We start from the raw sequence: 25,499 nt of genomic DNA, 5'->3' as shown, positions 1-25,499 counted from the left end.
TTTATACACTATGTTCCTTTCCTGTCGCCAAAGGCTGGTTATCACTTTTCATGTAACGCTTCCTCTTGATGATGACTGCGTGCGATACCTTCTGTGTACACTGCCAATTGAGCACATGGCCCGGATTTTCCGAGTGCTCACGCTAAACGACAACGTTCCGCGTTCTGGACGCACCCAGATAACGACGGCTCGTGCAGAGTGGTGTATGCGAGGGTCTCCAAAACTGCACCGCTCACTAAAGTTCGTCCCTGCAAATTGTGAACGCGCTCTTGCGCTTTTCGCGTTTGCATAGTTTCACTTATTTACTTGTTTAGCTTTTCTCCTTCTCTGACCCTCTTAGCTACGCGCTCGAATCTTTCGGCGCTCGAAAAGATGTTGCCTCCATTGAGAACGAGTAGCTTCTCTCGGTCTACCGAAAGGAAAAGAAAACAGCCTCTCGGCGCGCGATCGCCCTAAAAGGACCCTTATAAGCGTTCGCGGCGGCTCTTCGTCCCTCGCCGCGTTTCCTCTTCACCTCTTTGGTCTTCTTCACTCTGGTCCCATGCATCCACTTCCTCGCGAACGCGGACTGACGGCTTAGAAAGGCAGCCTCACTTTGGGACCGAGGCCTCTTCGCCGCCATTCCTTGAAAAGGAGGAATCCCTCGAGGGCCCCGAGATTTAGCGCCGCCTGGCGGTAGCAGCGAGCTGCCGAGCGCGAAGTTTGTTCCTCGCGTGGAGTGCTCCAGTCACGAGGAAGAAAAACTCCCCACGGCACACCATTGGCGTCAATGCAGAGAAGACCCCTTGCATGCATTTTTCCTCTTCCCTTTTCTTCTTTTGTGTGTATGTGTGTGTGTGTGTGCGCGTGCGCGTTCTCCTCACATCCTCTCCCTCGGTCTTTCCATACGCTTCCCTGGGGTGGCGTGAGAGACCCCTGGTACTTCCGAAGCTGTCACTAAAGAGCGTATATGTGCAGCGGCTTGGAAGGGGGCCACACCGAACCGGTGGCAGTAACGAAGCAAAGTAGAAAACCCGCCTTCCTTATTCTCAAGTGTGCTTCGCTGCCTTGCACATTCGGCCAAGTGTTGGCGACACCGGTCACCGTCCAAATGAAGACGAAGTATAAGCTGCGCAGTATGCGAAGTATAGGCTGCCGTGCGAAGTATAACCTGTCGGTTGAACGCGGTGTCATCGCGGGGGCCCGCGTGTGTACTATTTTCCATCTCGTAATACGCGCCAACTGTGCGCATAAAGCTTCAAAATACAAATTGGCCGCGCCACCGTCACGACCTTGACAAACTACCTTGCTGGAAAGCTAGCTTTGAGGCTGCAAAGATGGTTGGCAGATCCAAGTTTGCCGGTGTATAGGTTTACGCTGTAAGTTCGCTGCTCTTAAAAGTGTTCTCTCGCCTAAACGCTCACTGTATCATCTCGCCATGGCGTTTAGCGTACCGCTACCATACCGTATCGCAGCGTTAGCCGAGCTTAGCCGCAACGAGACTTCAGGAAAAGGCCTGCATTCTCTGTCTGCGACGTTGGCCTACGTTTAGATTGAAAACTGCATCCTGCGCGAAAGAAGAAGAACAGCTAAATACTCTTCGCATGGGACTGCAAGTGAAAATGCTTGTGAGAGCAAGTTTTCTTGCTCATCATTGTCGCCGTTTCAGGTGCAGCTCGACGAACTTGCACCAGCAAGGCGGAAAAACTACACTTTTTGGTGACATGGCTGTATTTGCCATAGCGTGGCATTGTGGCGCCATCCGTGCTCCAAGAGGTTCACGCACATCTTTCTTCTCCTTTCCTGCAGTTATGTTTAGCTTTAATTGTTTTTTGCCTGATGAGACACGCGACGCGCAAGAGGCTTCAGTAAAGTTGGCATGTGCTATTCCAAGCATTAAAGTGTAACCAGCTGAGTGATTTTTTTTTTTAGTTTTACCAACGGAACTAATTGTTATATGCTCAAACTGAGGCAAGCTTCGGTGATATACCTCAGTAGGGCTCGGTGGTAGGGTCCGTGGGGCCAAGAACCGTGGTCTGGTGGTCTCGTCGGATGAAAGACTGCTTTTTGCAGGTAGCGCCACCGAATCTGTTTAAGGATCGCACATTTTTGAGGTACCTAACAGGCACAAGGTTCTTCACGAATCGGCGCATGCAGTAAGTATAACTTCCTATAGCAAGTAGTAAAAGGTAATCATGGTAGTTGCCCAAATTGAATTTTAAGAGATGTCGGCGTTCTGCGCAAGTCCACAGCTCATAGCGCGAAGGAATTTTCTCACCTTGGAAGTTTTCGACAAGGTACAAATTTGCTGTTCTTTGTAAGTGCTGGGGTTTAATTGAGGCTGTTCAGCTGCTGATATTTCGATGCCTTGTAACTTATCGCCGTTCAGTATAGGTTCTTGTGTTCCTGCGTGAAGCAACAATGCCGTATTTCCGCGCTGCCAAGTCAGGTAGTCGTGAAGCGCACGGTGTTTTCAGGACTTTCGTTATCTCGCGTAGCATTATACCAGAAATGGCCGTTTTCATTTTTCCTTTTTCTATAATGGATATGCGTGTGTATACCTGTACGTTTCCACGGTCGTATGTAGAGAGGGGTCCACTGTTAAAGTGAACACTTGAGTGAAGATAATGTCCGAATTTTTCTGTCTCGCAAGACTTGTGGTTGTTAGCTATGGCTCCTTTCGACACACCTGTGCAGTGCACTGAAATTGCTTTTGCAGCGACTTGAAGTTAGGATGCCAGCAAAGTGAGGGCCGCCTATTTGTGTGTTCCCTTCAACAGAGGTCCGCACTCTAATGTATCTGTGCATGTACTATGCATAGGCGGTGTACGTATCTTTTACAATGGCAACCATTCGTTGAATGTGATTGCTTTTCAGTTTTGTCAGACATGCTGGCAGCCGCCCTCTCAAGTTGATCATCATGATAGCCTCCCACACGGCGGCTTCTTTCCCCGTGACGAAGGAAAATAAGAGGGATGCGAACTTTTCCGAAATGTAGCAATGGCGTTCAATTAAAGTGTTATGCAGCGCTACAAACATCGTATCGTGCAGTTGTCCGAACGCGCATTTGGGTTACCTCCTCCGAGTCGGCTAGAAAATGCAAATAAAGAGAGCTTTCGCTTTGCACGTATTTCCCATTCCAACTCTCCAACTGTTTGCATGGTTCCTTTTGGAAGCGGCGTCCAATTACCAAAATGAATAAAAAGTAAAAAAAAAATCGTGTAAACAGTCGGCTGAACCGTACCGCACCGGATTGTTCAAACGTACATGCACATGTACAGTGGGCAGAAGTGCTCAGAATTTCGCACTGGACCCGCGCGCAATGTTTGGTTATCGGGTTATCGAATCGTAAACAAGCAACCGGGAACAGCAAACGAAAACAAGAGGACTGAAGAAAGCAAATTAAAAAAAGAATGTTTGTCGCATTTTCGCATGTGGGAATCCGTGCAGCCGTACACAGATGTCTCGAGAAAGCAGAAGCAAACAGGTCGGCGCGGAGCGCGAGGGTCCAAGCGACGCCGCGACCCTCTCCTTCTGTGTATACGCCCGGAATAGGCAGGCTCCGGGGAGAAGCGGGCTCTCAGGAGCAAAGTAACGCGACGCAGAAAGAGACAACAAAAGGTGGTTGCGAATGTATTGATCAAGCCGGAGCCCATTGTGATCGCAGAGTTCGAGGGGGGGACCCGAGGGAAGATAATCGCCTTTGTTCCAAGCTGGGCGGGAACTCGCTCGTTGCTGCTTATCGTGGCAATGGAAGCGTACTTTTCTTGTTCTCCGTTTTTGCTTAACGAACACCGAGATCAAAAGGATGAAAATGAGGTAATTCTTTTTCATGTTGCTGCTGGCGTAGGCATAAACAGAGGGACGCGAATAACGAAAGAACGAAAACTTCGACGGGCTCTCTGCCTACAGAACTATATCCCAACTCTCTCCTTCTTTCACTTTTTTTCTTTTTCTCCGCTGGTTTCTTTCTGAGTCTTTGACGCAGCTGTTTTCAACAGAAAAGGATTTTGGCATAAAAATAAAAATATCGTCCATGTATTGAGTAAGTCCCAGGGACTCATGCTTTTTTTTTCTCTTCCGTATGGACGTACGAGCGCTGTATCCCCACTCTACCCACTTCCCCCCTTGCATGTTCTTTCTTTCTTTGTTTCCAGCCCTTATGCGATCCGGCCACTTCTACCATCTTATGCTGTCAAACAGAATATCAAGGCGCATGTTGAAAAGTTTAGCAAACATGTCTGAGCTGAAAACAAAACGGCGGTGTTTCATTCGCCAGTCCTCGTGAAGTGCTGTCGCGCTCGCCTCACAAGTAACGCCATGTAACACTCCGGGATTTCGTACTAAAAGAGAACACCGAGTGGGCCGCGAGAACTGGTAGACCGGAACAAAATAAAATGGGAGAGCTAGAGGAGGGGATGTGCACGCGACGCTGGCGGAACGCGTCCGAAGTTCTCTACTGCCGCGCTGCTGCTACAGGGCTCCTTAGAGGGCCGTCCTCCCTATCCCGTTTTGATGTTTCTTATTTGGCACGCATCGGCGAGGCATCGCAAGCACTTCCTCGGACTTTTCTTAAACAGGCCATAATAAAGCACACAAAAAAATAAAAGCGGCGCTCGCTCGGAAGCGAACGCTTCTTTAGTTGGATGGTCACGCTGAAAAGAGAACGCTCCTGCACATGTGTGACAGTACCGCTTAATACGGTGCAGCGTGCTGCGGGTCAACCCTGTAATAGTCAAGCGTCGTTGCGCATCAAAGAAGGATTGAACAACTATTTCACTCCCATTCCCTGCTCTGAAGAGCACATTTGTACAGAAAAAAAAAATGCCATGAAATGTTATTTGAGTTTTAATTTATCTGGTACAGTAATTAATTAGTAATTGGTTTGTTGAAATTCCCGCAACAGAAAAACTCTCCCCAGCCTTTCAAGAACGCTACTACTCCCTATGCGTTTAGTTTCCAGTGCTTAAATCAGGGTCTTGAGTTATCAAGGGAACGTAGCATATCTGATACGCTGTGCAGTAGGGGATGTCCAAAACGTGGTAACCATGACGTGTTTCTGGCTCCGGAATCGCTTCCGGCTCATGCATATGAGCCGGAAGCGCGAACGGATGCATATCCGTTTCTGTTACTGCGGCGACACGGTCGTTGGGGCGTGGATTGGGACACCACCTACACAGTGTTATAGACACCCCGCGTGAAGGTGACTAAAGTCAGGACGGAGGAAACAGAGCTAAGTTACGACATGACTCTGCACTGCACGAGCTACACTGGCCCTATTCAACATACCTAAATTGTGCTCGTGGCTTATCTGACGTTTAACTATAGTTCGCGTTAGTTGAAACGCCAGGCTTTTGAATGCGAACCTAGCGGTAGGGTTGAGGTTTTTTTTTTTTTTTTTTCATAGGCGAGCGCAGTTTCACCGGCCGTTCAATTCGCAATGGACCCAACTTGGAGGAGAACGTTTCTGCCTATGTATTCGCTTAAGGAGGATCTGCGCGTGACTTCACCGGATGCTCCTCGTAAAACACCCAAATTGAGCTTCAACTGTGATCACTTACGAAACGACGCAATTTACAATCAGGAAAAATAAAGCTAACATTGATGAATAAATATGACGACAGTGACAGGCCCTTCTGGGTCTCTCGATAGATTCCCTAGTAGGCATTCGTGATTGTCCTAGTAGTAGTAATGATTGTCATTTTCGGAACATTTACAAAAACAAATGTATCTTATTCTAGTACTTCTGAAATTTATCCGCGATGCAGTTTGTTTATTTCTTGTTTCTTGTTTTCGCAGCGCCTGCTTCTTATTCCGCTTAGGTTTTTCTAGGTTCTTCGGTGATTCTTTGAGTGTTCTTCATACATGAATGCAACATGCATTGCGCCGGTTTAGTTGAGTAATTAGTTTACCTGGACTTGCCCAGAGGACGCGACAGTATGAGGGAAGAGAGGGGGTGTGGAGTTGAATGGTTATACAGAAAGATATGTGCGTGTGATGAAATAATATGAGGACGAGAAGTACCGTACAACATCTCATATATATATATATATATATATATATATATATATATATATATATATATATATATATATAGATATAGATATGTATATATGGAAAGCCTTGTAACACACAAAAAAGTATAGTGAACCTCTCCAGACGCTGAGCACATGCGGGCCGACGTACCCAGCAAAAATGCACCGATACTTCAGACAGGTGAACTTGCTTATCTTTCCTGTGGCCGACCGAACACTCTCCGTGTCATCTCTTCTGGAGAAGGCACGATGCCGTGAAAGTTATTTGAATTAATTTTATTGACGAAACACCCTCTACAGATAAAAGGAATGCAGACTAACGAACTCCTACCAAAATCCGGCGTCCCTTATAACAGCCTATATATCGAGATTTATCCGACTTGTTCTTGCGTGGCCTGTGGTGAGGTTGCTACTTTGCCTCATATGCTCTGGGAGTGCGGGTCGCTGGGCCCAAAGTTCACTAAGGAAGAGTGGGACGCGCTCCTGCGAAGTCCCGTCTTTGAGGACCAAATCCTGGCCGTCCAGCACGCCCGCGATCGGGCCGGCAGGCTAGATCTGTCAGTCCCGTCGTGGGATTAGCCGGATGCGCGTTTTATCGCGTTTTTCTGGACCAAATAAAAGTTTATTCACTCACGCAATGGGATGGTCTGTGCAAGCTTAAAGAGCTGCACCAGCTCAAAAACATGAAGCACACACAGAAAAAAGAAAGCACACTAAAAAACTATATACACAAATTTCTTATACGAAAAATTCTCCGTATAACTCCATAGCAATCTGAGCCCGTATTCGCCAGGCAGTTCATCCGCTACAGCGGTGATCGTAAGGACAGGCGTAAGGATGGCGCGCATGGCATTAACAACGGCGGTCAGCCAATCACAAGCGCTTTTTCCCCGGAACGAAGAGCTTCGTTAATTCGTTCGCCGGTTTCTGCGGCCCAGAAATACATACGCTTCTTAGGCGCAGGCACACTTTCAATATGCAAATTATTCGCATCTTCATTAATCGAACCGCAAGATGCAAATTAACCATGCTTTACTGCGACAAGGAACGCTCCCTCGGTCAACCATTAAGACAACGGCGTCTGTGGCTCGCGTACGAAAGCTCTGAAAACGAAGCAATCGGGGGCCGAATTCCCAGCGTTCCTGTTTCTTTTCCTGTTTCTCACTTGGGCAAAGGGGGTGGGGGGGGGATTGTTTATATTTGGCTCGCCGTCTTCGTTAACCCCTTCTGGTACTGCGTGGCCAAGTGTGCGCGCCAACGGAACGCATTGAAATGAGCAGCACTAAGTAATTCATTATGTACACTCACCTTCATACTTAACCCTAGCGCGCATTAAGCGCGACTTTTTGCTTCTCCTGCTAAGGTCACTGTAGGCTTCTGATTGGAGCGCCTTGAACCGTGCAGTAGCTTGTTGCGCCTTTTTCGCAAAGCGGTCGATGTTTGCTCATTACAGCATTACATTGTTTGAGCATTTGCTCAAACAGGCAGAGCGATGACAAAAGCATACAGCAGTCCTGTCTAGAGTTAGGGACAAAAAGGAAAGGCAGGGATAATAATCTTGCTGCAACTGGTTTGCTATATACTCTACATTGGGGGAAGGTGATTCCTACCTAGATCGCACGCAACTATAGTTACGTACGATCTAGATAGGCAAATTCATCCTTAGAGCGATAGATGCCTGGCTCACAAAAGACAGGGCTTGCTGTTGCTTTCAAAGCGTGCTAAACAGTAATAGAACGCATTCTCTCAAAAATTTATGAACTATCGGCACAACATCTCAGAGTTACTGAGTTTCGGAATTTTCGTATTTATTTGTAATTCCTGCATGGTTCACCCCGTCGTTACACGCGTTCTACTTGTGTTAGCTGTATTTATGTTGCGTGTAGTTGTCCAGTTGTATTCGTTCTGAAGTATTGCTGGGACATTTAACCACTTCATTTAATTTATGATATATACTCTCGAAGAGCTAGGACACGCGCCGAGCTAGCACGGTTTCGTCTGTTATGATTCATTTCCTACCAAAGAAAAGGACGCAAAGTGCGGTTTTAACTTTATTATTACACAAGAAGATCTTTTGTTTAATTATGATTTAAAGTCTTAATAACAGCGCAAGGACAGCAGTGGGGACAGAAAAGAGAACACAGTGCCTCAAACTTTAAAGCATGTTTTACCAACAAGCCCAATCCTACGCCCTTCTTAATTATGATGACGTGTGATTGGATGTATATGAAACGTAAAAACTATCAGCGGGCCGTTCAGGTTCGAGAACAGATGAGAAGATTCGCGCTTGCTTTACAGCAGTTCATCGTCTGTTCTTGCTTTTCTTCCCTTGATTAGGCATTGTAGGGCAGTAAAATTGATTGAAAAAATGTAGTATGGTTGAATGAAAACCATAAATGAAGATTTTATTGTAAGAACGCATTATCTGTGTAGCCGTATTCAGGTTTGAGACGAAGCCTCGTACAACACCAGCCAACACAAGCCTCGCGCACCCATATACCGTCATTCCTATGACGGCACAGTGCTCAATAGAAAACTCTCATACGCGGTAGCGCCGCATTTGCCTCTAGGTAACATGGTGACAACCTCTATGAGTTAAGGCCCCTGATAAAACAAGCTGAAACATGTTTATCTAGGGACGTTAATCTAGCTGCGCTAACAGCGCCTTCACGCTACCGAGTGTTCAGCCACAGAAGCTGCGAATGACGCTCCGATCAATCGGTAAAGAAAGAGATCAAGAGATTCGAACTGGTTATCAGCGCCGGTCTGCGCGCATGCGTGATACAGTTTTACCCCCCCCCCTCCCTTGATTGCTAGCGGGTACTGGGATGCAGCTCTGATGCAGCTAACGTGTCGCAGTGATTCTTGGCCGCACCTGTACGAGGCGATTACAAAAACCCTAGTTGCGCAGCATGCACACTGACGCATTTGTCGCGTCGGTCAGTTGTGGAGAGGCGGCGCTGACCAGGAGGCGCTACGGATGTTTGGGTCTGCTGACAAGGCAACTCAGGTATGCTGGCGCCTTCTGTAGGAATATCACGAAAATGGCGCGACATCTCGAATGGAAACAGACGCGCGCCTGTACCAACGTTTGCTTTTGCCCGATGCTTTCAGCCAAGCCCAGTCCATAGCCACGCGCTTTCGAGGGCCGCCATGTGTAGTACGTATACCCCCGTTCTGTAACCACGCCGGTGCCCTTTTAAGTCAGCAGCTGGACAGATGTGCACGAATGAGCGATCACGTTTGCTCTAATTGTTGATCAGTTGATGAGTGATCAGTGCCTGATCATTGATGAGCGATCAGTTGATCAGTGACTTGCGAAATCGCAACGTCTTAAATCTGTTTCTTCCACTCGCTATATCGGCTGCTCGCCACGTCCCTGCTGTTGACACGCAAACTTCAGCGCTGGTCCAGCGTACGTAGAGCCCATGTTGCATGGTTTTATTGAGACGGAGCGAAATGCCCGCGAATGTGTGGGACTCTCACTGCACGCTGCGCTGGACGTATTCAAAGGGCGCGTCTCTCCGTCTGCGGAAGTTCACTATATATATAGTGCGAGACCATATGTCGACGTGATTCATTCCTTACTCGCCTTTTATTCTGTCTAGCGAGAAGTGGCATCAAAACACTTTCGGCTCGGTAGTGAAAGGAAAGAAACTGTGATGTTTCCGAGCCGACTGCATTTGCTCCGGCCGAGTGCTTTTCATCGAATTTTTTTTTTTTTATGCTTTCGCAGAAAACATCGAAACCTTTAAGGGTTATTGATACTTTGTGGGAAGTTTGCGAGAGTGTTCTCAAATAATGTGGCGGTGGTGGTGATATAAACAAAAGATAGGAATTTTGTTTACTTTTAGCAGCAAGCTCTATAGCGTTTATCCCGCCATATGCAATAATGCTATCTTCGGTCGTTCGCGACCACTTTATTGCATGCAGCATGAGAATTATTCGACGTTCAAATGCTTGCAACCTGCTAAGTTCCATTGCAAACATCACTTACAGCGCGTAAATTCAAGCACTTGTCTTCATCGTTCTTTTGGTCCCTGTCTATGTACGCACTGTAAGTGATGTTTGAAACAATCGAATACCAACTGGCCCGTACCCAAACCCTGCTGCTAAGTTCGCTTTCCTTTCAGTCCTGCTAGGCCTAAGATGTGGTAATTTCTAGTATGGATGTAAACATTTATAGCGATGCGGGTGTTTGTTGATACTAACCTACCCTTCTTCGGTTGACCGTTTATTGAGGTTATAGCTAGACTTCCAACGGTGACGTCACAGATTACGCTTTTTTTTTTTTTTTTTGCTGCCAGTTACGGATCCTTGCACCAGCAGAGGGGATTACAAAAGTTGCGCACGTGAACTTTTCTCCTTCTCTCGTACGTAACGTAATTTATTTTTATATATATACTCTACATTTACCCAGCCTCATCCAGCTGTTGACACTATTTGGGACCGGACAATCTCTCCGGTGCGATGATTTCATCATATAGCGACGCCACCGGTATTTCTTCCGCCGTGGTGGGCCTCTCACATAAGTGGCACACTGCGCATGTCCAATCACTTATACTATAAGAAGTTTTATATTTCATTTGCTGTCTGCTTCTACGCCCGCTTTAAACGTGATGCGATACGTACGCAACGCGCAATAACGGCAGCGCCATGTTCGCGCGAAGCGTCCTCTTACGCCTCGCTTTCAAGTTTCTTTAAACTTACATATAGCAGCCAGACCTCGAGCGCTCCTTGCGCAAACGGTCAGCGTTATCTACTCGCGCGATTTATGTGCCTCGCGTTTCGGTGGCGCAATCGTTTCAGCCGTCTGAGATTTCAGCCGTGCCGTGCTGTACGGCAAAAAGCGTTGCATGCGGGACCCTTGCTAGCCGCGCTCCGATCCCAAAACGCTCCCTTCCCGTAGCGTCTTCATCCCGAGGAGTGTGGCCTGTTGTTTCCGCCGGCGCCGCTCGCACGGGAGCCCGGGTGTGCATATTTTAAGCTCCGCCGGGTGCTTCCTGGGAGTAGTAGACCGAGAGAGCGCGGCCATTTTTATTCGCATCAGGCCAGTTCCCACGCCGTTGGAGGGAAGGCTCCTGACAGCTCGCAGGGACATGCAACGTTCGTGAATAATATGCGCGCTAATCGAGCCGAGTTCTCTCGCTTCTTTTTTTTTTCTCTCTCTCCGGCAGGATCTAATAACCGCTGCAGTCTCATGAAGATGGCAAGTGTTCACCACGTGCGGAAACGTGGCAGCGAGTCGCCTGCTTTCCATAAGCTGTGTGCGGACGTAACGTCGCACTCGCGCAGCTTAACTGCCCTGTACTTCCCCTGGACGTCCGCTCAAGTGACTTATTTAAGAGACTAAAGCAGAGAGGGCGGCCGAAGAAGCTTTCTATCTAGCCTGCTACTCCGCATAGGGACAAGGTAGAACGGCCGGGAAGGCCTCTATAAGTAACCGTGAATAAAAGCAGTATGCCACACGCCACTTTATACAAGTATAGAGAGAACCCTTCCGCATTGGGCAACTGTATGCGGGTGCCACACACTCCCTCACTGTCGCGTGAACTCTCTCTCTCTCTCTCTCTCTCTCTCTCTCTCTCTCTCTCTCTCTCTCTCTCTCTCTCTCTCTCTCTCTCTCTCTCTCTCTCTCTCTCTCTCTCTCTCTCTCTCACTACGTTTGTTACCGTTGTTTAAGCTAAAGAGCACCACTCACCTTTAGGATGTGAAATTGCGCACCTTCCGTAAAATCTGTCATGCTTAGGTGCAAGGCAGGAATACATCACTGCGGCGTGTAACGCTCCCTCTTTAACGCTCTCTCTACCCGGCATGCAATGCTGTCTGACCACCTTCGTGTTCTTCCTTCGAGGTCTCGCTTTCGCGAAAATCTCGCTACAGTTCCTGTGTTTTCACTCGTTCTAATTTGTAGCAACTTCTAATTATTAAGTTCAGCACGCACAGTGGTGTCGTCCTTATTTCTTTCTGTGCGCGTCTCATGGGCGTTGCAGTGTCTTCGAATTATCATTGCCGACAATCAGCTTCATAGTAATTCGTTATCGACGTCGTTACATGTCCATTTGCCACGATTTACTTTGTTTGATTGCTTTTCTGCGTAAAGGAAGCGCGTTGGCCAGGTGGCCTAGCGTTTTATGCTTCCATCCTTGGTTTGTGAGCAATGAACCAGATCAAAGTTATCTTATCTTATCTATACCTTACAAACAGGAGTACCCTTGAAGCTTTGAGTCGAAGGTGTTTCTTTGTGCTGAACGCAGTTTGGCACCTTTCTGTATAGAAAACAGGGAAGCATTCTTAAGTGCCTGCTGGAGAGAGAGAGAGAAAGAGAGAGATTTTCTTAGTGCCAGAAATCGCGGGGTGGACGCAGTCTCCCTCCGCCTAGCAAATGGCCGAGATCCCCTCGGTCTCAGCGGCTGCTTCGGCTATCTGAACGGCCCAGACCGGCTGGAGATGTTTGCCTAATCACGCCTACCATGTCACTTCAGATGACAAAGGGTACGCATCAGAAAAATCTCAGGATATCTAAGCACTCCTTATGAGTTGTGAATGCGAAAGCGTTAATGTCCAATTGAGCGTTGCTGAGCAGCCCTTCGAGTTCTGGTCTGCGAGTAATGTTTTCGGGTTTTGCTGCGGGGTATGTTATCGAGTATCGCAAGGAAATTGGAGCGTTTCTTTTCTTTATTTCTTTTATTTTTGCAGTTTCTACGTTCGCACCGTGCTGCCTGGCCGAGTGCATTAATCGCATCGAATTGCAACACAAGGACAGTGCGCATGCACATGCTCTGCTGTGGCTGAATGCGGCGCCTGATCAAGAACTCGGACCGCACGCGCAAGCGTCGACAAAACAGAGCGAGCGAAACGGAACACCTGCTGCCGCCATAGCGCACCAGGTCACGCGTGAGGGGAGAGGGCATCGCCGCGACGCGCATCTGCCACTTCGTTCGTTTTGCGGCGTTCTTCCGCTTCCTTACTTCGTCTGCGGTGTGCTGGCCTGGACGGCCACGTTTCGCTACTGCCTCGGTTGTGGTCGCAGACGACGTAGATGCTAGCGGTACCTGCTGCCGGAGTCAACAAGCAGCAGCAGCAGCCTGCGGTGCCAACGCCCCATGCCACCGACATCCTGCGCGATGAGAGACCAAGGAAGCAGGAGCGGCCGCCAAGGCCGGCTGTAGGGGAGCCCAGTAGGGGAGAGAGAGGCACATCCCGACGATGCCCTCTACCCACACGCAACACCTGGCGCGCTATCGGGGCAGCAGGCGTTCCGTTTCGCCCGCTCGGCTCCGTCGAGGCGCGCTCGTGACGTGGCGTCGCAGCCAATGGGAATTTACCTGCCGTTTCGCTGCTACAGACGCCGGTTTTTTTTTCTTTTTTTTTCGCCCGATGGGCCACTTGATGTTTTCGCGTAAATAACCCACAGCGCACACGATAACAAGAAACTAGAGTGTTTGGCTCAGGTCGGTGTCTCGGAGGAAGATTACTAGCGTCTTCTGTGCGCGTAAAGCACTAGTAACGCTGCTTCAATGTCCAAGAATGTGATACAACTCGAAGGAGCTGCCACGTGTATTTAAAGCTGTTGTAATTACTGTTCTTGCGGTCGCAGAGTGCGTGTAGTCGCACAAAACATGGTGGAAGTCCCCGTGCAGTGTTGTCCACGCTATACAGCGGCGCTCGCGCGAATCGCAGTTTGTGCAAGATGTGGTTGTGTAGGCGACGTTTAAACGAATACGGTACAGACATACACGGCCACGTCCTTGTAAAGGTATATCGCACTGGTCGTCATTGTGGCCGTCATCTTGGGGTGCCAGCACGTCGAGAAGCTGCGTAAATGAGAAACTTGACAGCACGACAGGCACGCCTTGCGTGAAGCAACAAATCGACAGCAGCGATAATCCGTGGGAAAACGGTCACCGTCAAAAAGATTTAAAAAAAAAAGGGTGTGTGAATGGTGGTGCACTGACGTCATGATGACCGCCATGTTCGGGTATTAGAAGGGTGAGCGGATTCGTGCTTGATGTCACGTGAAAACTATATATCTATAACGGAGGGTGTTTTATAGATATTTTTAATGGTCGTCATCGTGGCCCCCACCTTAGGGTACTAGCGCGTCGAGAAGCTGCGCAAACGAAAAATGTGGCCCCACGATAGCAGGAAAGGCGCGTTTTGCTCCGGTGAAAACGTTCTCTGTAAAAAAAATCGATAACGATGTACGCACGATGACAGGGTACAGTGACATTATCATGACCGCCATGTTTGGGTACTACGAGAAGCTGCGTCCGTGATGTCAGAATAAAACTTCCTGATCTGCTTTGCCACGCAGTGTGCACCTTCATCTACAACAGCTCGGAGGTGTCCAATGGCACGTTCTCGACGCCCAACTACCCGGGCGTCTACCCACGGGACACCGAGTGCCACTACCTCTTCTACGGCAAGAGCAACGAGAAGATCTACATCGAGTTCGCGTACTTTGACGTCGAAGGCGTGCCCCCGTACGTATCCTACTTGACATATCGATAGTTGGCTCGCGGTAATTATAAGGTACTAACTGCTCACAGCTGGACAAAGGAAGGGAGCTCCAAGTCCCTAAACTACTCTAATTGTGGACTCTATAGTGTAACGTTTAGTTTATACTGATAGTTGTTCCTTTCTAAATATTTTCATTCCTTCTGTGTGAGTCTACCGCTTGCACAGAAAATAAAGCCCAAGTTTTATTTTTTTTTTTTCATCTTCAATTTTGCCTCAAATAGCCGCATCCCTGGCATCCGTTTGATGCCACGGATTTCAAGACACCTTCGCATATGCCGTTTTCGTGGACCATGCTGTAACATTACTCTATTCCGAACCCAATGTAGTCCTTCTGTGGTAAAAATAAAATAGCTGCAAACGCCAGTAGAAGCTGCCAAAATGCATAGTCACATTGAATGAAAGTCAAGGCGCCGTTGCCATCTGTCTCGTTTTCACGCTCTGTCCAGCCTATCAAGCTTTCTTTCACTGTGATAAAGACGCATTTTGTAAGCTCTAAATGTATTTTACGACTCTAATGTAACTTAATTTGTATATTTATTATAGGGATAATACATTAAAATATATGAATGTGTTCCGTTTATTCAATACAATGAGATCACCCACTCCATTAGATGAAGCTTGGTAAGCCGCAAGACATGCCAGAACAAAGAATGGGTGGCTGACGCCACCATGGAGTTCTCGCACCAGATCGATGCGACGTCATGGATTCTGACAGCGACTTCTCAGGTCATGACATCTTTTTTATCAGTTAAAGACTACATTGCATTCCAAGGAAACCATCGAATCAACCTGGAAAATTTTGAAATCTTTGCCTGCTTCAAAACAGGAAATACGTCAAAATACGTGGCCTTCATTTTCATGTGTAATTATTATTATTATTATTAGTAGTAGTAGTAGTAGTAGTAGTAGTAGTAGTAGTATTTCCCCATCTTCAATGCAGGTTGACAGAATGTCTGAGCCTTAAAAGCGCTATAAACGCTTCACGTGGGTTATTAATGAATCTTTTTTTCACCATAAAAACACAGAGTTCTAAAATCAATTATCCCAAGGAAGGAAGAAGTGGAGGAGGAAAGCAGGGAGATTAACCAGTTTAGCCTAACCGGTTTGCTACCCTACACATGGGAGCGGGATGGGGGGGGATGAACGATCGGGAGAAGAGATAGAGAGCACATAACACGGCACACACATCGTTGGTTACAGTCTGTCACTCTTGAGCGGTACGTGACATTACTGTCACAGCCGCTTGTCCAAGCCCGTCTCCTTCATAAACCGAAGTAGTCCCTTCGTCGCCTTCAGCAGCGATGTCTTCTGTCGCCGATATCCCAAATTATCCAAAATTATCCCAAAGTAACGCATGGGCTGTCAGGGAAGCCACATTGGGAGGCTCTGGGTTAACTTCGACTCTTCCCCACCTCCACCTGGCCCTCAGGACTTGGTGGGGGAGGGTTTTTAACGTGCACCCAAATATATATATATATATATATATATATATATATATATATATATATATATATATATATATATATGTTACTTTGCCCGTGCAAACAAGACGGCAGCTGAGCTGCGTGCTTAAAATCCTGGCGGGAAGGTCGTCTGCGCACTACAAAACGTTTTCAGGCAAGTAAGCTACGTTGGCTGGACACACGCTTTGTCAGTGTATCGTTTCTGCGCTATTACTCTCTGGCTACTTATCGACAAGCTCAAACTGCTACGTTGCGTTTTTGTAGGTTCGCACATGCAAAGCTTTAAGATACAGCGATTTTTCTGATGACACGATATGGCGTCATGTCGCAGAGACGTGTTCCAAATGATTTCGGTTACATGGACTCCAGGCTGCCTTCTTAGCCAGCAGTCAAATTAAACCGACTTCGACGTCTGCAAGAATTCGAGTGCACCCGCATAGTGTTCGGTGTCTTCTTTCTTTAGAATACGTTCTGCCTTGTTCCCCCACGGTTGCAGGTGCCTCTCGGACACGGCGAGCGACTACGTGGAGTTCTCCAACTTCCGCACGGTGGACCGCAAGATCCCGCGCCACTGCGGCAACCTGCGACCGACAAAGATCGAGTCCGACGCCGACTTCTTCCGCGTCTCGTTCAAGTCCAACGACAAGTTCGACGGCACCGGATTCGAGGCCTTCTACCAGTTCAGAAACAACCCCGGTGCGTCTTTTCCACAACGTGACTTGCTCTTGATGCCTATAGCAGGCCCGTGTTGCCCATTGCCTTTCAGTGGAGGCGCAGGGCTAAACGAGTGCAAAAAGAACTGTAAAATTGCACGACATTGGGGTGCCGATTGACAATTGAGGATTTTAGGGTGCGGTGGTCGACATATGGTTTTCCCAGTTAACACCAAAGTAAGTTTAGAAATGAAGCGAGGCCTTCTGTGGAGATAAAGCTAACTGTATGTCTTCAGCAACCTGCCGGAAGATTATCCAATATTCATGGCGTGAATCTCAATACACGCAGTGTTTTTCTTGTTGTTCTGGGTAAAGTGGTTGATACTGATTAATTGAGAAACACCTTATTGATTAGCTTTATGACCACAATGCAAATTCAAGGTTTGCCGATTAGATATGAGGACATAAACTTTAAGTTATTTGCGAAGCGTTACCGTTTGCGTATAGCTTTTTCGTCCTTGCTTAAGCAAATGCCCGCAGAACCTATAAGAAACCGCCGTGGCCCACCACCTACGTGTCTCAGCGGCTTTCTTTCTGTCCTACAAAAGGAGAAGTTTAGACGAATCCATGCACAGCCCATCGTGCTCACGTATACATGGTCACTATACTGCCGGCTCACGCACTCACTAACTCCAGGCTCTTCTCTCAGTATTCCTAGTGTAAATACCTCTGTTAATAAAGGAGCAAGGATACGATCGTTCTCAAGAGAGAACGTGGCGAACGAAAGCAGACTCTCTTACGACAGTGAGGCGATGCACGGCCAGAAGTAAATATTTATTGCTTTCTATTTACTTGGTATCTCAACGTTCATGTAAGCACACTCCTCGTCGGGAACATATATAGTCATTGTTAAACTTAACCCGAACACGCCTTAAGCGCCCTCTTGCTTCTCCTGTGGAGGATGGTGGATATTTCCGGTTGGTGTGCCTTGAATGGGTACTAGATTAAGAAGAAGCTTCAGCTCGGAGGCGGCTCCTATTTTCTCGGCCAACTTACCTATTCAAATGTACGTAAAACGCGGAAATTCTGTCCCTTGACAACCAGAGAACCGATTTCAATGAAGTTTCTCTCATTATAGAAAATGCCGATTTCTACCAACTGCAGGAAACAAAATTTCCAATGAGGAATCGTATTGTTTTTTTTTATGTCACCGAAATTTGGTAACCTGGTAAGATTCATGCACTAAGTTCGTGCTGCTGCTCGTGCGTTCTCGCCGAATAGCTCACACTCGGCTGCGTGACGGCGGCGCCATCTAGGAGCGATGGCTGGCACTACTTCACCCGCAACAGTGGGAGGCAGAGGGGGTGAGAATCCGGCAGGTGCTAAGGTAGAGACTTTAGCCGGCGCATGCGGATCGTTGGTCGCTAGTGGTGCGGGAGAGGGGGCCGCGACGCGGAGAGCCGCGATGAGACGGGACAGGGGGTTCCGGAGCAGACGGCCTCACACTGCGCATGCGTTGCGCCACCTGGCAACCAAACGCATGGACGGTCGCATCTGCGCCTCCGAGGGGAGGTAGGGTATAACAAAAAACTGACGCAGAAAGCCAGCTTACCTCTTTCAAGCTCTAAAACGTTGTGCTGGTTGCGCTCAAAGGTTCATATGACGCATTGCAGAGCTCCTCGTTCAGGGCAACCTTGAGCCAGATGAGCGAGAAAGTGCGCATGAAGACTGCCTCGTAAACTACGCTTTATGTGGATTTTGCAACAGGGCACGTTGCATCTGCTGCATTTTTGTTACTGAGTTTGGCGTTGTAAACTTCGTGCATGGGCTGCTCTCTTTAAGCATTCTTCTTTATCATTTTTCCTCAATTTCAATACCTAGGTCAGAAATCTGCTTGCTATAGTCGGTATATGAAATTTTCATTTCTTTTGAATTGAACAAACTGCACCCAAATAGGTGCAATGGTTGCCTCGAAAAGCAACATTTAGTTCTCATGTATCTATATATGGCCCTTGAGGTAGCGCAGCAACAGGACATGTACACAAGAAGGAACGACAGCCACACAGCGCTTGGAGTTCACCATTTTACGGAGTTCGATCGCTCTCGCTTTTACTTTGGATATATAGAGCTACATCCCTGCAGTCATGAAACACACAAAGGAAAGCTACACATGCCTTTAGAACGAAGATTTCTTTGCCTACTTTCCCTGGTTTGGCGGGCTTCCTTCGCTCCTGTTGGGTCCTTCATTGTCTCTACGGATATATATATATATATATATATATATATATATATATATATATATATATATATATATATATATATATATATATATATATATATATATATATAAGACCCTTGTATGCAGACCAAGTATGTGCACCACTGTTCCGCGTACCAAAATGAAATGACTTCTTACATAAAACCTGAACATTTAATATCGGCTAAAGTACGAGCGCATCGATCTGTTAATGGAATGAAAGTTATATTTACGTCGTTCGTTTATTAACCTTAGTTTATTTCATTGATGGCCTGAGTATGTACCACTAGGGGTGTGCTCGTTCTTGGCCACTCCTTCAGAATGGGCACATCCGCCATGATTCTCGCACGAAACTTGTGCTTCGAAATGTCAAGCACAATAATAAAAGAAACTAAATGCATAGGTAAAGCTTTGAGTATGTAGGTATTCGTGTTTTGTGGACGTGTTTGTATGGCTTTCAATAACGCTGATGTACCAGCAAAGCAGCGAAAAGCCGAGAGCGTGACTGAATCTATCAGCCGAAGGTCAACGTGGACTCTAATGTTCGCTGTTCTTGTTGATCTTGCAGACCCTTTCACCGTTCGACAAGTCTCTGCTGTGCAGAACAAGCAGAATGGTAAGTGATAAATAAAGCGTGCTCCTTCATGGAGTAGGTGGTTGTTTCGTGTGCGAGCATTTCCACCTCGTTTAATCGGAGAGTTAGAAAAAAACTAATCCTAGAGTCGGAAACGAATGCTAACGTTTCTTTTTATTGCGCTATCTTGGCAGAAGTTTCAGGAGAAATCCTTGTCGCAAATCTCGGGGCTACACTTTGCTTCTTTTTTTGTGCGTGTGCCATCATCAGAAGTAAACATTGTTAAGTTTTAGTGACGGGGAAGAAACTGCCGGTGCCACAACTGTAAATTGTGAATCTTACTGTTTACTGCATGTACTTGTGCCCGGAAAAAACAAGTAACACTCAAAGCACAACGGTAGGGGTGAGCGTAATCCTCTGTCGTAGAAATCTGATCTCTCGGCTCAAGTCCGTTCATGATTTGTACATGCATTACACTACATCCGCCCCACGGTTTGAGTGACAGACCGATAACAGTGACAACGGGGTCACTATCGAAAAGCAAAACAATGCACGCGTGATATCTACTTCCTTTTTGAAAGAAAGTGGCGATTAAAAAATTTCTATTTCACTCGTATTTGAATAAAGGCATCTGAGTTGGTCCCGAGCGAAGCGATATTGGAGCGCGAGCTTTACATCCAGTTAAACAACGCGGCGAACATCATAATCAAAGTAATGGAACCAGTTCACTTTATTCGTGCCCGCCAATGTGCGTACTGCAGCACTGTTTCTCGAGCTTTCTTTTTTGAGTCATTCTCGTAACTGGCTTATCTTAATTTGTTTCTGCGCTATTTACATGCCGAGATATCAAAAAGTAACAGAATAACTAAAAATTCAATCATTCTAAAAGCGTGAGCAGTAAGTAGCACAAAGTGTTGTGCGCAGAAACGCAGAAGTTAGATACGTATTTTCTGATAACGAAAATGTTCATTGACTGAATCGTTACATTTATCACCTACAAGTGACGCTGTAGCACCACTGTACGCCCCTTCGTTTCGAAGGGAACGCTCTTGTCATCATCATAATCATAATCATCATAATCATCATCATCAACAACAACAACAACAACCACTGTGCAAACTATGGATTGGTATATATGACGTGCAGTTTTACTTGGCGTCTCTGCGTTGAGCGCGTAATTAGCCGCACGGCGAACTAGCCCTGGAGGTAGTTGATTGCATCCGTTTTGGTCAGGGCTTTAGGCATATGCTTTTTTCTCTTCACCTTCTGGAGAAATGTTTTTGACACAACCCCTACGGCCGAGCTCGAGTAGCCGGCTGTGTGTAGCCTCGCCAATTGCTCATCAAAGTCAGCCTGCATCGCGGGATGGCACGACTTCATGAGAGCAGATTCAAGGCAAACGATAGGTTCAACGCTGGACCTATCGTTTCTTACTTGCCCTCCTAAGTCTTTGTTGTCCTGGTGGCGCAACAATGTAGTCACTAAAGAAAAAGGTATTGTTCCTTTTTGTACGTTTCTGTTAAAACCGCAACGTACGGCTGTCCATAAATTTTCGCATTCCCTTTTATAGCTTTTGGCTACTTTATAATCACGCTGTTTAGTCACATGTCCTTATAATGACCATTTGCTTGACAAGCTTCTCCATGTTCTCTTCCTATTTAGCGCACAGATTTTCGCCCGCAACTGCCCTGCTGTCTCTGGTCCTCCTGTGGCTCCTGGTGGCCGACCACTGAGGCGACAGGCGGAGGAACCTTTTTTTTCCACTTCACCCAACGCCGCTCACTCGCCGACTTCAAGTAACCCCCCCATCTCTGTATGTTCTCGATGTGTTCTCGCTGTCACCTAAGAAGATGAAGCAAAAGAAGCGACAAACAACGGAGAAAGCACAAAGACATCGACACGCTTCACGCCTCGCGCTCCCGCGCCTCGGTGGGTGCTCCAAAGCTCGACCGTCTTCCTCTGAGAAGTGGACGAAGCTCGTGCTGTGTTAGCGCGTGTGCATGTGTGTTCGAAGCACCCGCTGTGTGAGAGGGCGGTGCCTGCGGTCCGCCGTACGACGGAAATCCAACGCGCACAGACTGTCGTTGACGTACTTCACGCCGATTTCATTCGATCCTCCCGACGTCTCCCTCACCCAGCTTCACTGTGACTTGTATTTCTTCTTCCCCCCCTTTCAGCGCCTCCCTACTTGTTATTCACGTGCGGTGGTGCAAATAGCGTGCGACGCTCGACGTCGGGTTTACGCTGTTATGGGAGTGTACGTTTATGTGCGCGTGCGTGTTCGTGTGTGCGTGCGTGCGTGTGTGTGGCAGGTCATTCGAGCGCTCCTCTCACCCGCGGAAAACCGAAGGACTCTTGCCAAAGAACCTTGAAGAAGACGCTTTCTGCAGTTCAGCGCGCCAGCGGGAGAGGACCGTGTGGTGAAAACAGAGCAACGTGAAACACGGAACAAAAAAAGAAAAAAAGAGACAATAGTGATGACGATATGTCATCCGGTGCACTTTCATTGTCTCTCTCTCTCTCTCTCTCGAGGAATAAAACGACGACAGAGTATAGGCGCGGTCACCGCGAAGTGCGCTGTTCTCGAAACGAGGGCAACGACCCCATCTACAATATGTCACCCACCCACCCCACCTCATGTTTGAGCTCCGTGTCATAAGCTTGCGTTGTTGTTGTTTCGTTTTGTTTTGTTTTTTCTTTACCTCGAACGTCCCGACATTGTTTAGGCCACGTAAACGCATGGGCGATGGGACGCCGTTCGTCAAAATGCGAACGACTTTGGCCCCAAAAGCCGTTGGCGTTAGTCGTCCTTGCCCGGCCTATAATGAGAACGAATCGGGAGATGGGAAGCGTGTTTTCAAGTAGGTGTAGCTGGTGTTGATAAAGATGTAAATCAGCTTTTATCTTATCTCGGACGTCAGAAGCCTACCGAGTCACTTACGTGCGCGACGTTAAAACGGCGTGTCCATAATAAGTGTTGGTTTTCTGCGCGCGGCAGTTCATGAAAGGAAAATATCGCCATTCATCTCTGGGTAGTTCTAGACTACAAAGCAAATTCATACGGGCATCCCCATCGAAGAACAATTTGTCTCATCCGGCTATCGAACGTGTAACTAGGGCTTTCAAGGACTTTCAAAGGCTTTCACTCTATCATATGAGCTCACCCGGGAGAGCTTCAGCTGGCAGTGCGAATACTAATCAGTTGAAAGCACGAGGTGCAGGAAATAGCCTCGAAACTTCTAAAGAAAATGCAAATCGTGCCCGTTGTGACTTGTCACTAAAGAAAAAGTCAGTGGCGGCTTAGCAATAAATGCGAGAGAAATGCGTTAGCGTTACGTCGCACTTCTTTGAGGTGCCGGATCCATGATTTACACTTCGTTCACCTTATTGCAAAGTTTTGTTCAAGAGCTCACTCGATACACGTCCTGCTTCTTTGATCTTTGAGCAGCGAAGTGCAACTGACATATATATATATATATATATACTCAATCAAACACACATACACGCTCTTTTAAGCGCTACCATGTGACCGACTTCTCACAGTTCAAACAGCCACACTTTTCACCACTTTGACACTCTTAACGCATTAAAATCTTGTCTTGGCTAAATCCTGGCTTGGGTAAAATCTTGGCTTGTCGCGCGCACTTCAATTAGTTACCACAGCACTGCCGATATACTTTTAGGTTGCGAATCACACGCGCGTTAAAGCACAACAATGCGTTCCCGACTTTCCTGACAGCAATGTATCGAGAACGGAACGCTTAAAGAAAATAAATGCGCGCTAGGTAGACACTTTTATTGCTTGGGGACACGATAAGCCGCAATGAGTGTAAAAACGCTTCTTCTCTTCTTTTTTTTTTTTTTTTAGAATCTAGGGACTTTCATACTGTCAATGAATTCGACCTCGAGCTGCCATCCGCTAGCTTCCTGGCCAGCTTGGATAACATAACGACCGCAACCAAAAAGGCTTTGGTCATTGGTTCGACTACCGGACGAGACAAATCTTTCTTCGGTTTTGAAGCTTTTTTTCTACGTGACCCACATTGGGGTTTGCTCTGTAGCGCAGTGCTACTTCCGGATGGATGAGACTGCTTTCCGTGAAACTTCCATCATTTTGCGGATTTACACACAACAGATTTGCTGCAGTTTTCGTTCTGCGGTTAGTGCTCAACCCCTTCATTGGCTGAAGACAGGTTTATTTTAAATCAATATTATTGGCTCTTTGTATCTGTCTTGCTTAATTGGCACTGAAGGCGGAGGACGAGTGCCTTTACCCGGATTATTTTCTTTTCCTTCACATTTGAATCTTAACATCCGTGGCGAGATGTCATTTTTACTCTTTCTAGCCACGAAGCAGTGAAATCTTTGTAGACTGATCGTTACCTTTTTTTTTCCATTGACTAAGTTTTCATGTAGATGCCCACGACAGCGCTCAGTAGCACTGCGTATTAATACTCATTTGGTTTCTCAAACACCTTTGTGTATACATATATATATTTCTTGCATCGCACGCACAAACCGAAGCTTTGCCCACGCGTTCTATTACTCGAATTAGGTTATTTCGTTGCATTGTGTGAAGTTGATTCGCCGCTGCTTTTGTTCGGACTGCTCTTAGATGAAGTTGATGCGCACGATAAGAGCAAGAACAAGACAATGTAAACACAAGATGTTAAAGTGTGCAATGTTGTTTTTATTTTGTCTGATTCCATCTATGAACAATAAAAATTACTATCTTGAAAAGCGTGTTGATGATTTCTCGTGGATGCACGCAAATGGTCTCCGTAGAATTGGCAGAAACCATCGGAGGACGAGTGTCAAGGACGAGGAAATAGCTTCCTGCTAGACCTGCTGCGGGGACGCGTATTCGTTAGCGCTAATAATTTATGAGGCGTGTAGGTGATGCGACATGTGGCATTATGCGTTTTCCTGGAATCCGTCAGGTATAGTCTTCGGCCTCACCGGCAGACGAGATGAGAGGCATGCCGATTGCACCTTTTCCTGCAGCTGTGATTGTACCATCAAGTATCCACTGGCGAGCCTCTCGTGAACCGTTGTCCATGCGGCAAAGGCGCTTATTTTCTAAAGGGACGTTGTTCTTTTATTTTTTTGCGAACTTTCCTAGGACTTTGCAAACCATTTCGGCTTCTGCTGTCTTGTCGACAGCCACGGCAGCGCTCGTAACTCTTACAGGCCAACGCTTATATGACAAATCTTACGTGTAGCCCCATCTGCAAAAATCATTTGACGGTGGCCGGCACTCTTCCCTACGGAATTACTCAGTGAAATAATAAGCGGCTCGTAAACAATATATTCACTGCGACAGATATGTACCTACAAGCGCATAATTTCCTCATGGAAGCTCAGATTTCTATGCCTTCTTTCTTGTCTGTGGGAGCGTCTCTTCAGTTGGTTCATCGCTGAGTAAAGTGGGCCTAGACATTGTAATGGCTGAGTACGCAGTTGATGGAGACTGCACTAATAAACAGTAAAGTGCATGGGCCAACCCTAGAGACAGCGCAGTGGTTGTGTGGGCGCATCCTGGTGAAAAGTGTGCCCCAAATTTTCTAGTACATGACCCCTTTAAGTAGTACAAACCTACCATGCCCCTCCCCTCCCTCCGTATCTCCACCTTAGTAAACCTTATGAAAGCTTACTTTTTTTTTATTACGCAGGGGCATGTACATTTCGATTTATGTAAAAGACATTAACCGCATCTCGTCGAGCTACCAAAAATACTTGTTAATTTCTTTATAGCAAGGACTGATTCCTTCATCTATTTTAATTAGAAGCATGTATTTGCTTTCTTGGCACAACCATATCTGCTGAACCCCAATTATATAATTCCGGTCAGACAAAACTGGCTGCGGTTGTAAGGCCGCGTTCGGTGATGTTTTATTTTTAGCAACCACAGGTTTAGATAGTCTTTTGTCTTGCCGTTTCTCCGTCCATGTTGTGGCTAAAAGTACCTGTATTACTCTTTGCAAAATAAGCATCTATTCAAGAGTGATATATATA

The 25,499-nt window shown here is 46.9% G+C and overlaps 1 protein-coding gene across 2 annotated transcripts in view; it reads left to right on the top strand.

Moving 5' to 3' along the window:
• LOC142585772 (suppressor of lurcher protein 1-like) overlaps nucleotides 1-24,224 on the top strand; it is a 460,587-nt gene extending 436,363 nt beyond the window's left edge. For both annotated transcript variants that reach the window (XM_075696765.1, XM_075696766.1), the window contains 4 exons: nucleotides 14,332-14,500; nucleotides 16,497-16,696; nucleotides 19,479-19,526; nucleotides 21,147-24,224. In XM_075696765.1, the coding sequence (XP_075552880.1) occupies nucleotides 14,332-14,500; nucleotides 16,497-16,696; nucleotides 19,479-19,526; nucleotides 21,147-21,217 (488 nt within the window). In that variant the 3' untranslated portion in view covers nucleotides 21,218-24,224. The remainder of the gene's footprint in view (nucleotides 1-14,331; nucleotides 14,501-16,496; nucleotides 16,697-19,478; nucleotides 19,527-21,146) is intronic.
• Nucleotides 24,225-25,499: the final 1,275 nt, after the last annotated feature.

Source organism: Dermacentor variabilis, chromosome 6, assembly GCF_050947875.1.
Source record: "Dermacentor variabilis isolate Ectoservices chromosome 6, ASM5094787v1, whole genome shotgun sequence".
NCBI classification, from domain to species: Eukaryota; Metazoa; Arthropoda; class Arachnida; order Ixodida; family Ixodidae; genus Dermacentor; species Dermacentor variabilis.
The sequence above is the reverse complement of the archived record's forward strand: the minus strand, read 5'-3'. Positions and strand labels throughout refer to the sequence as shown.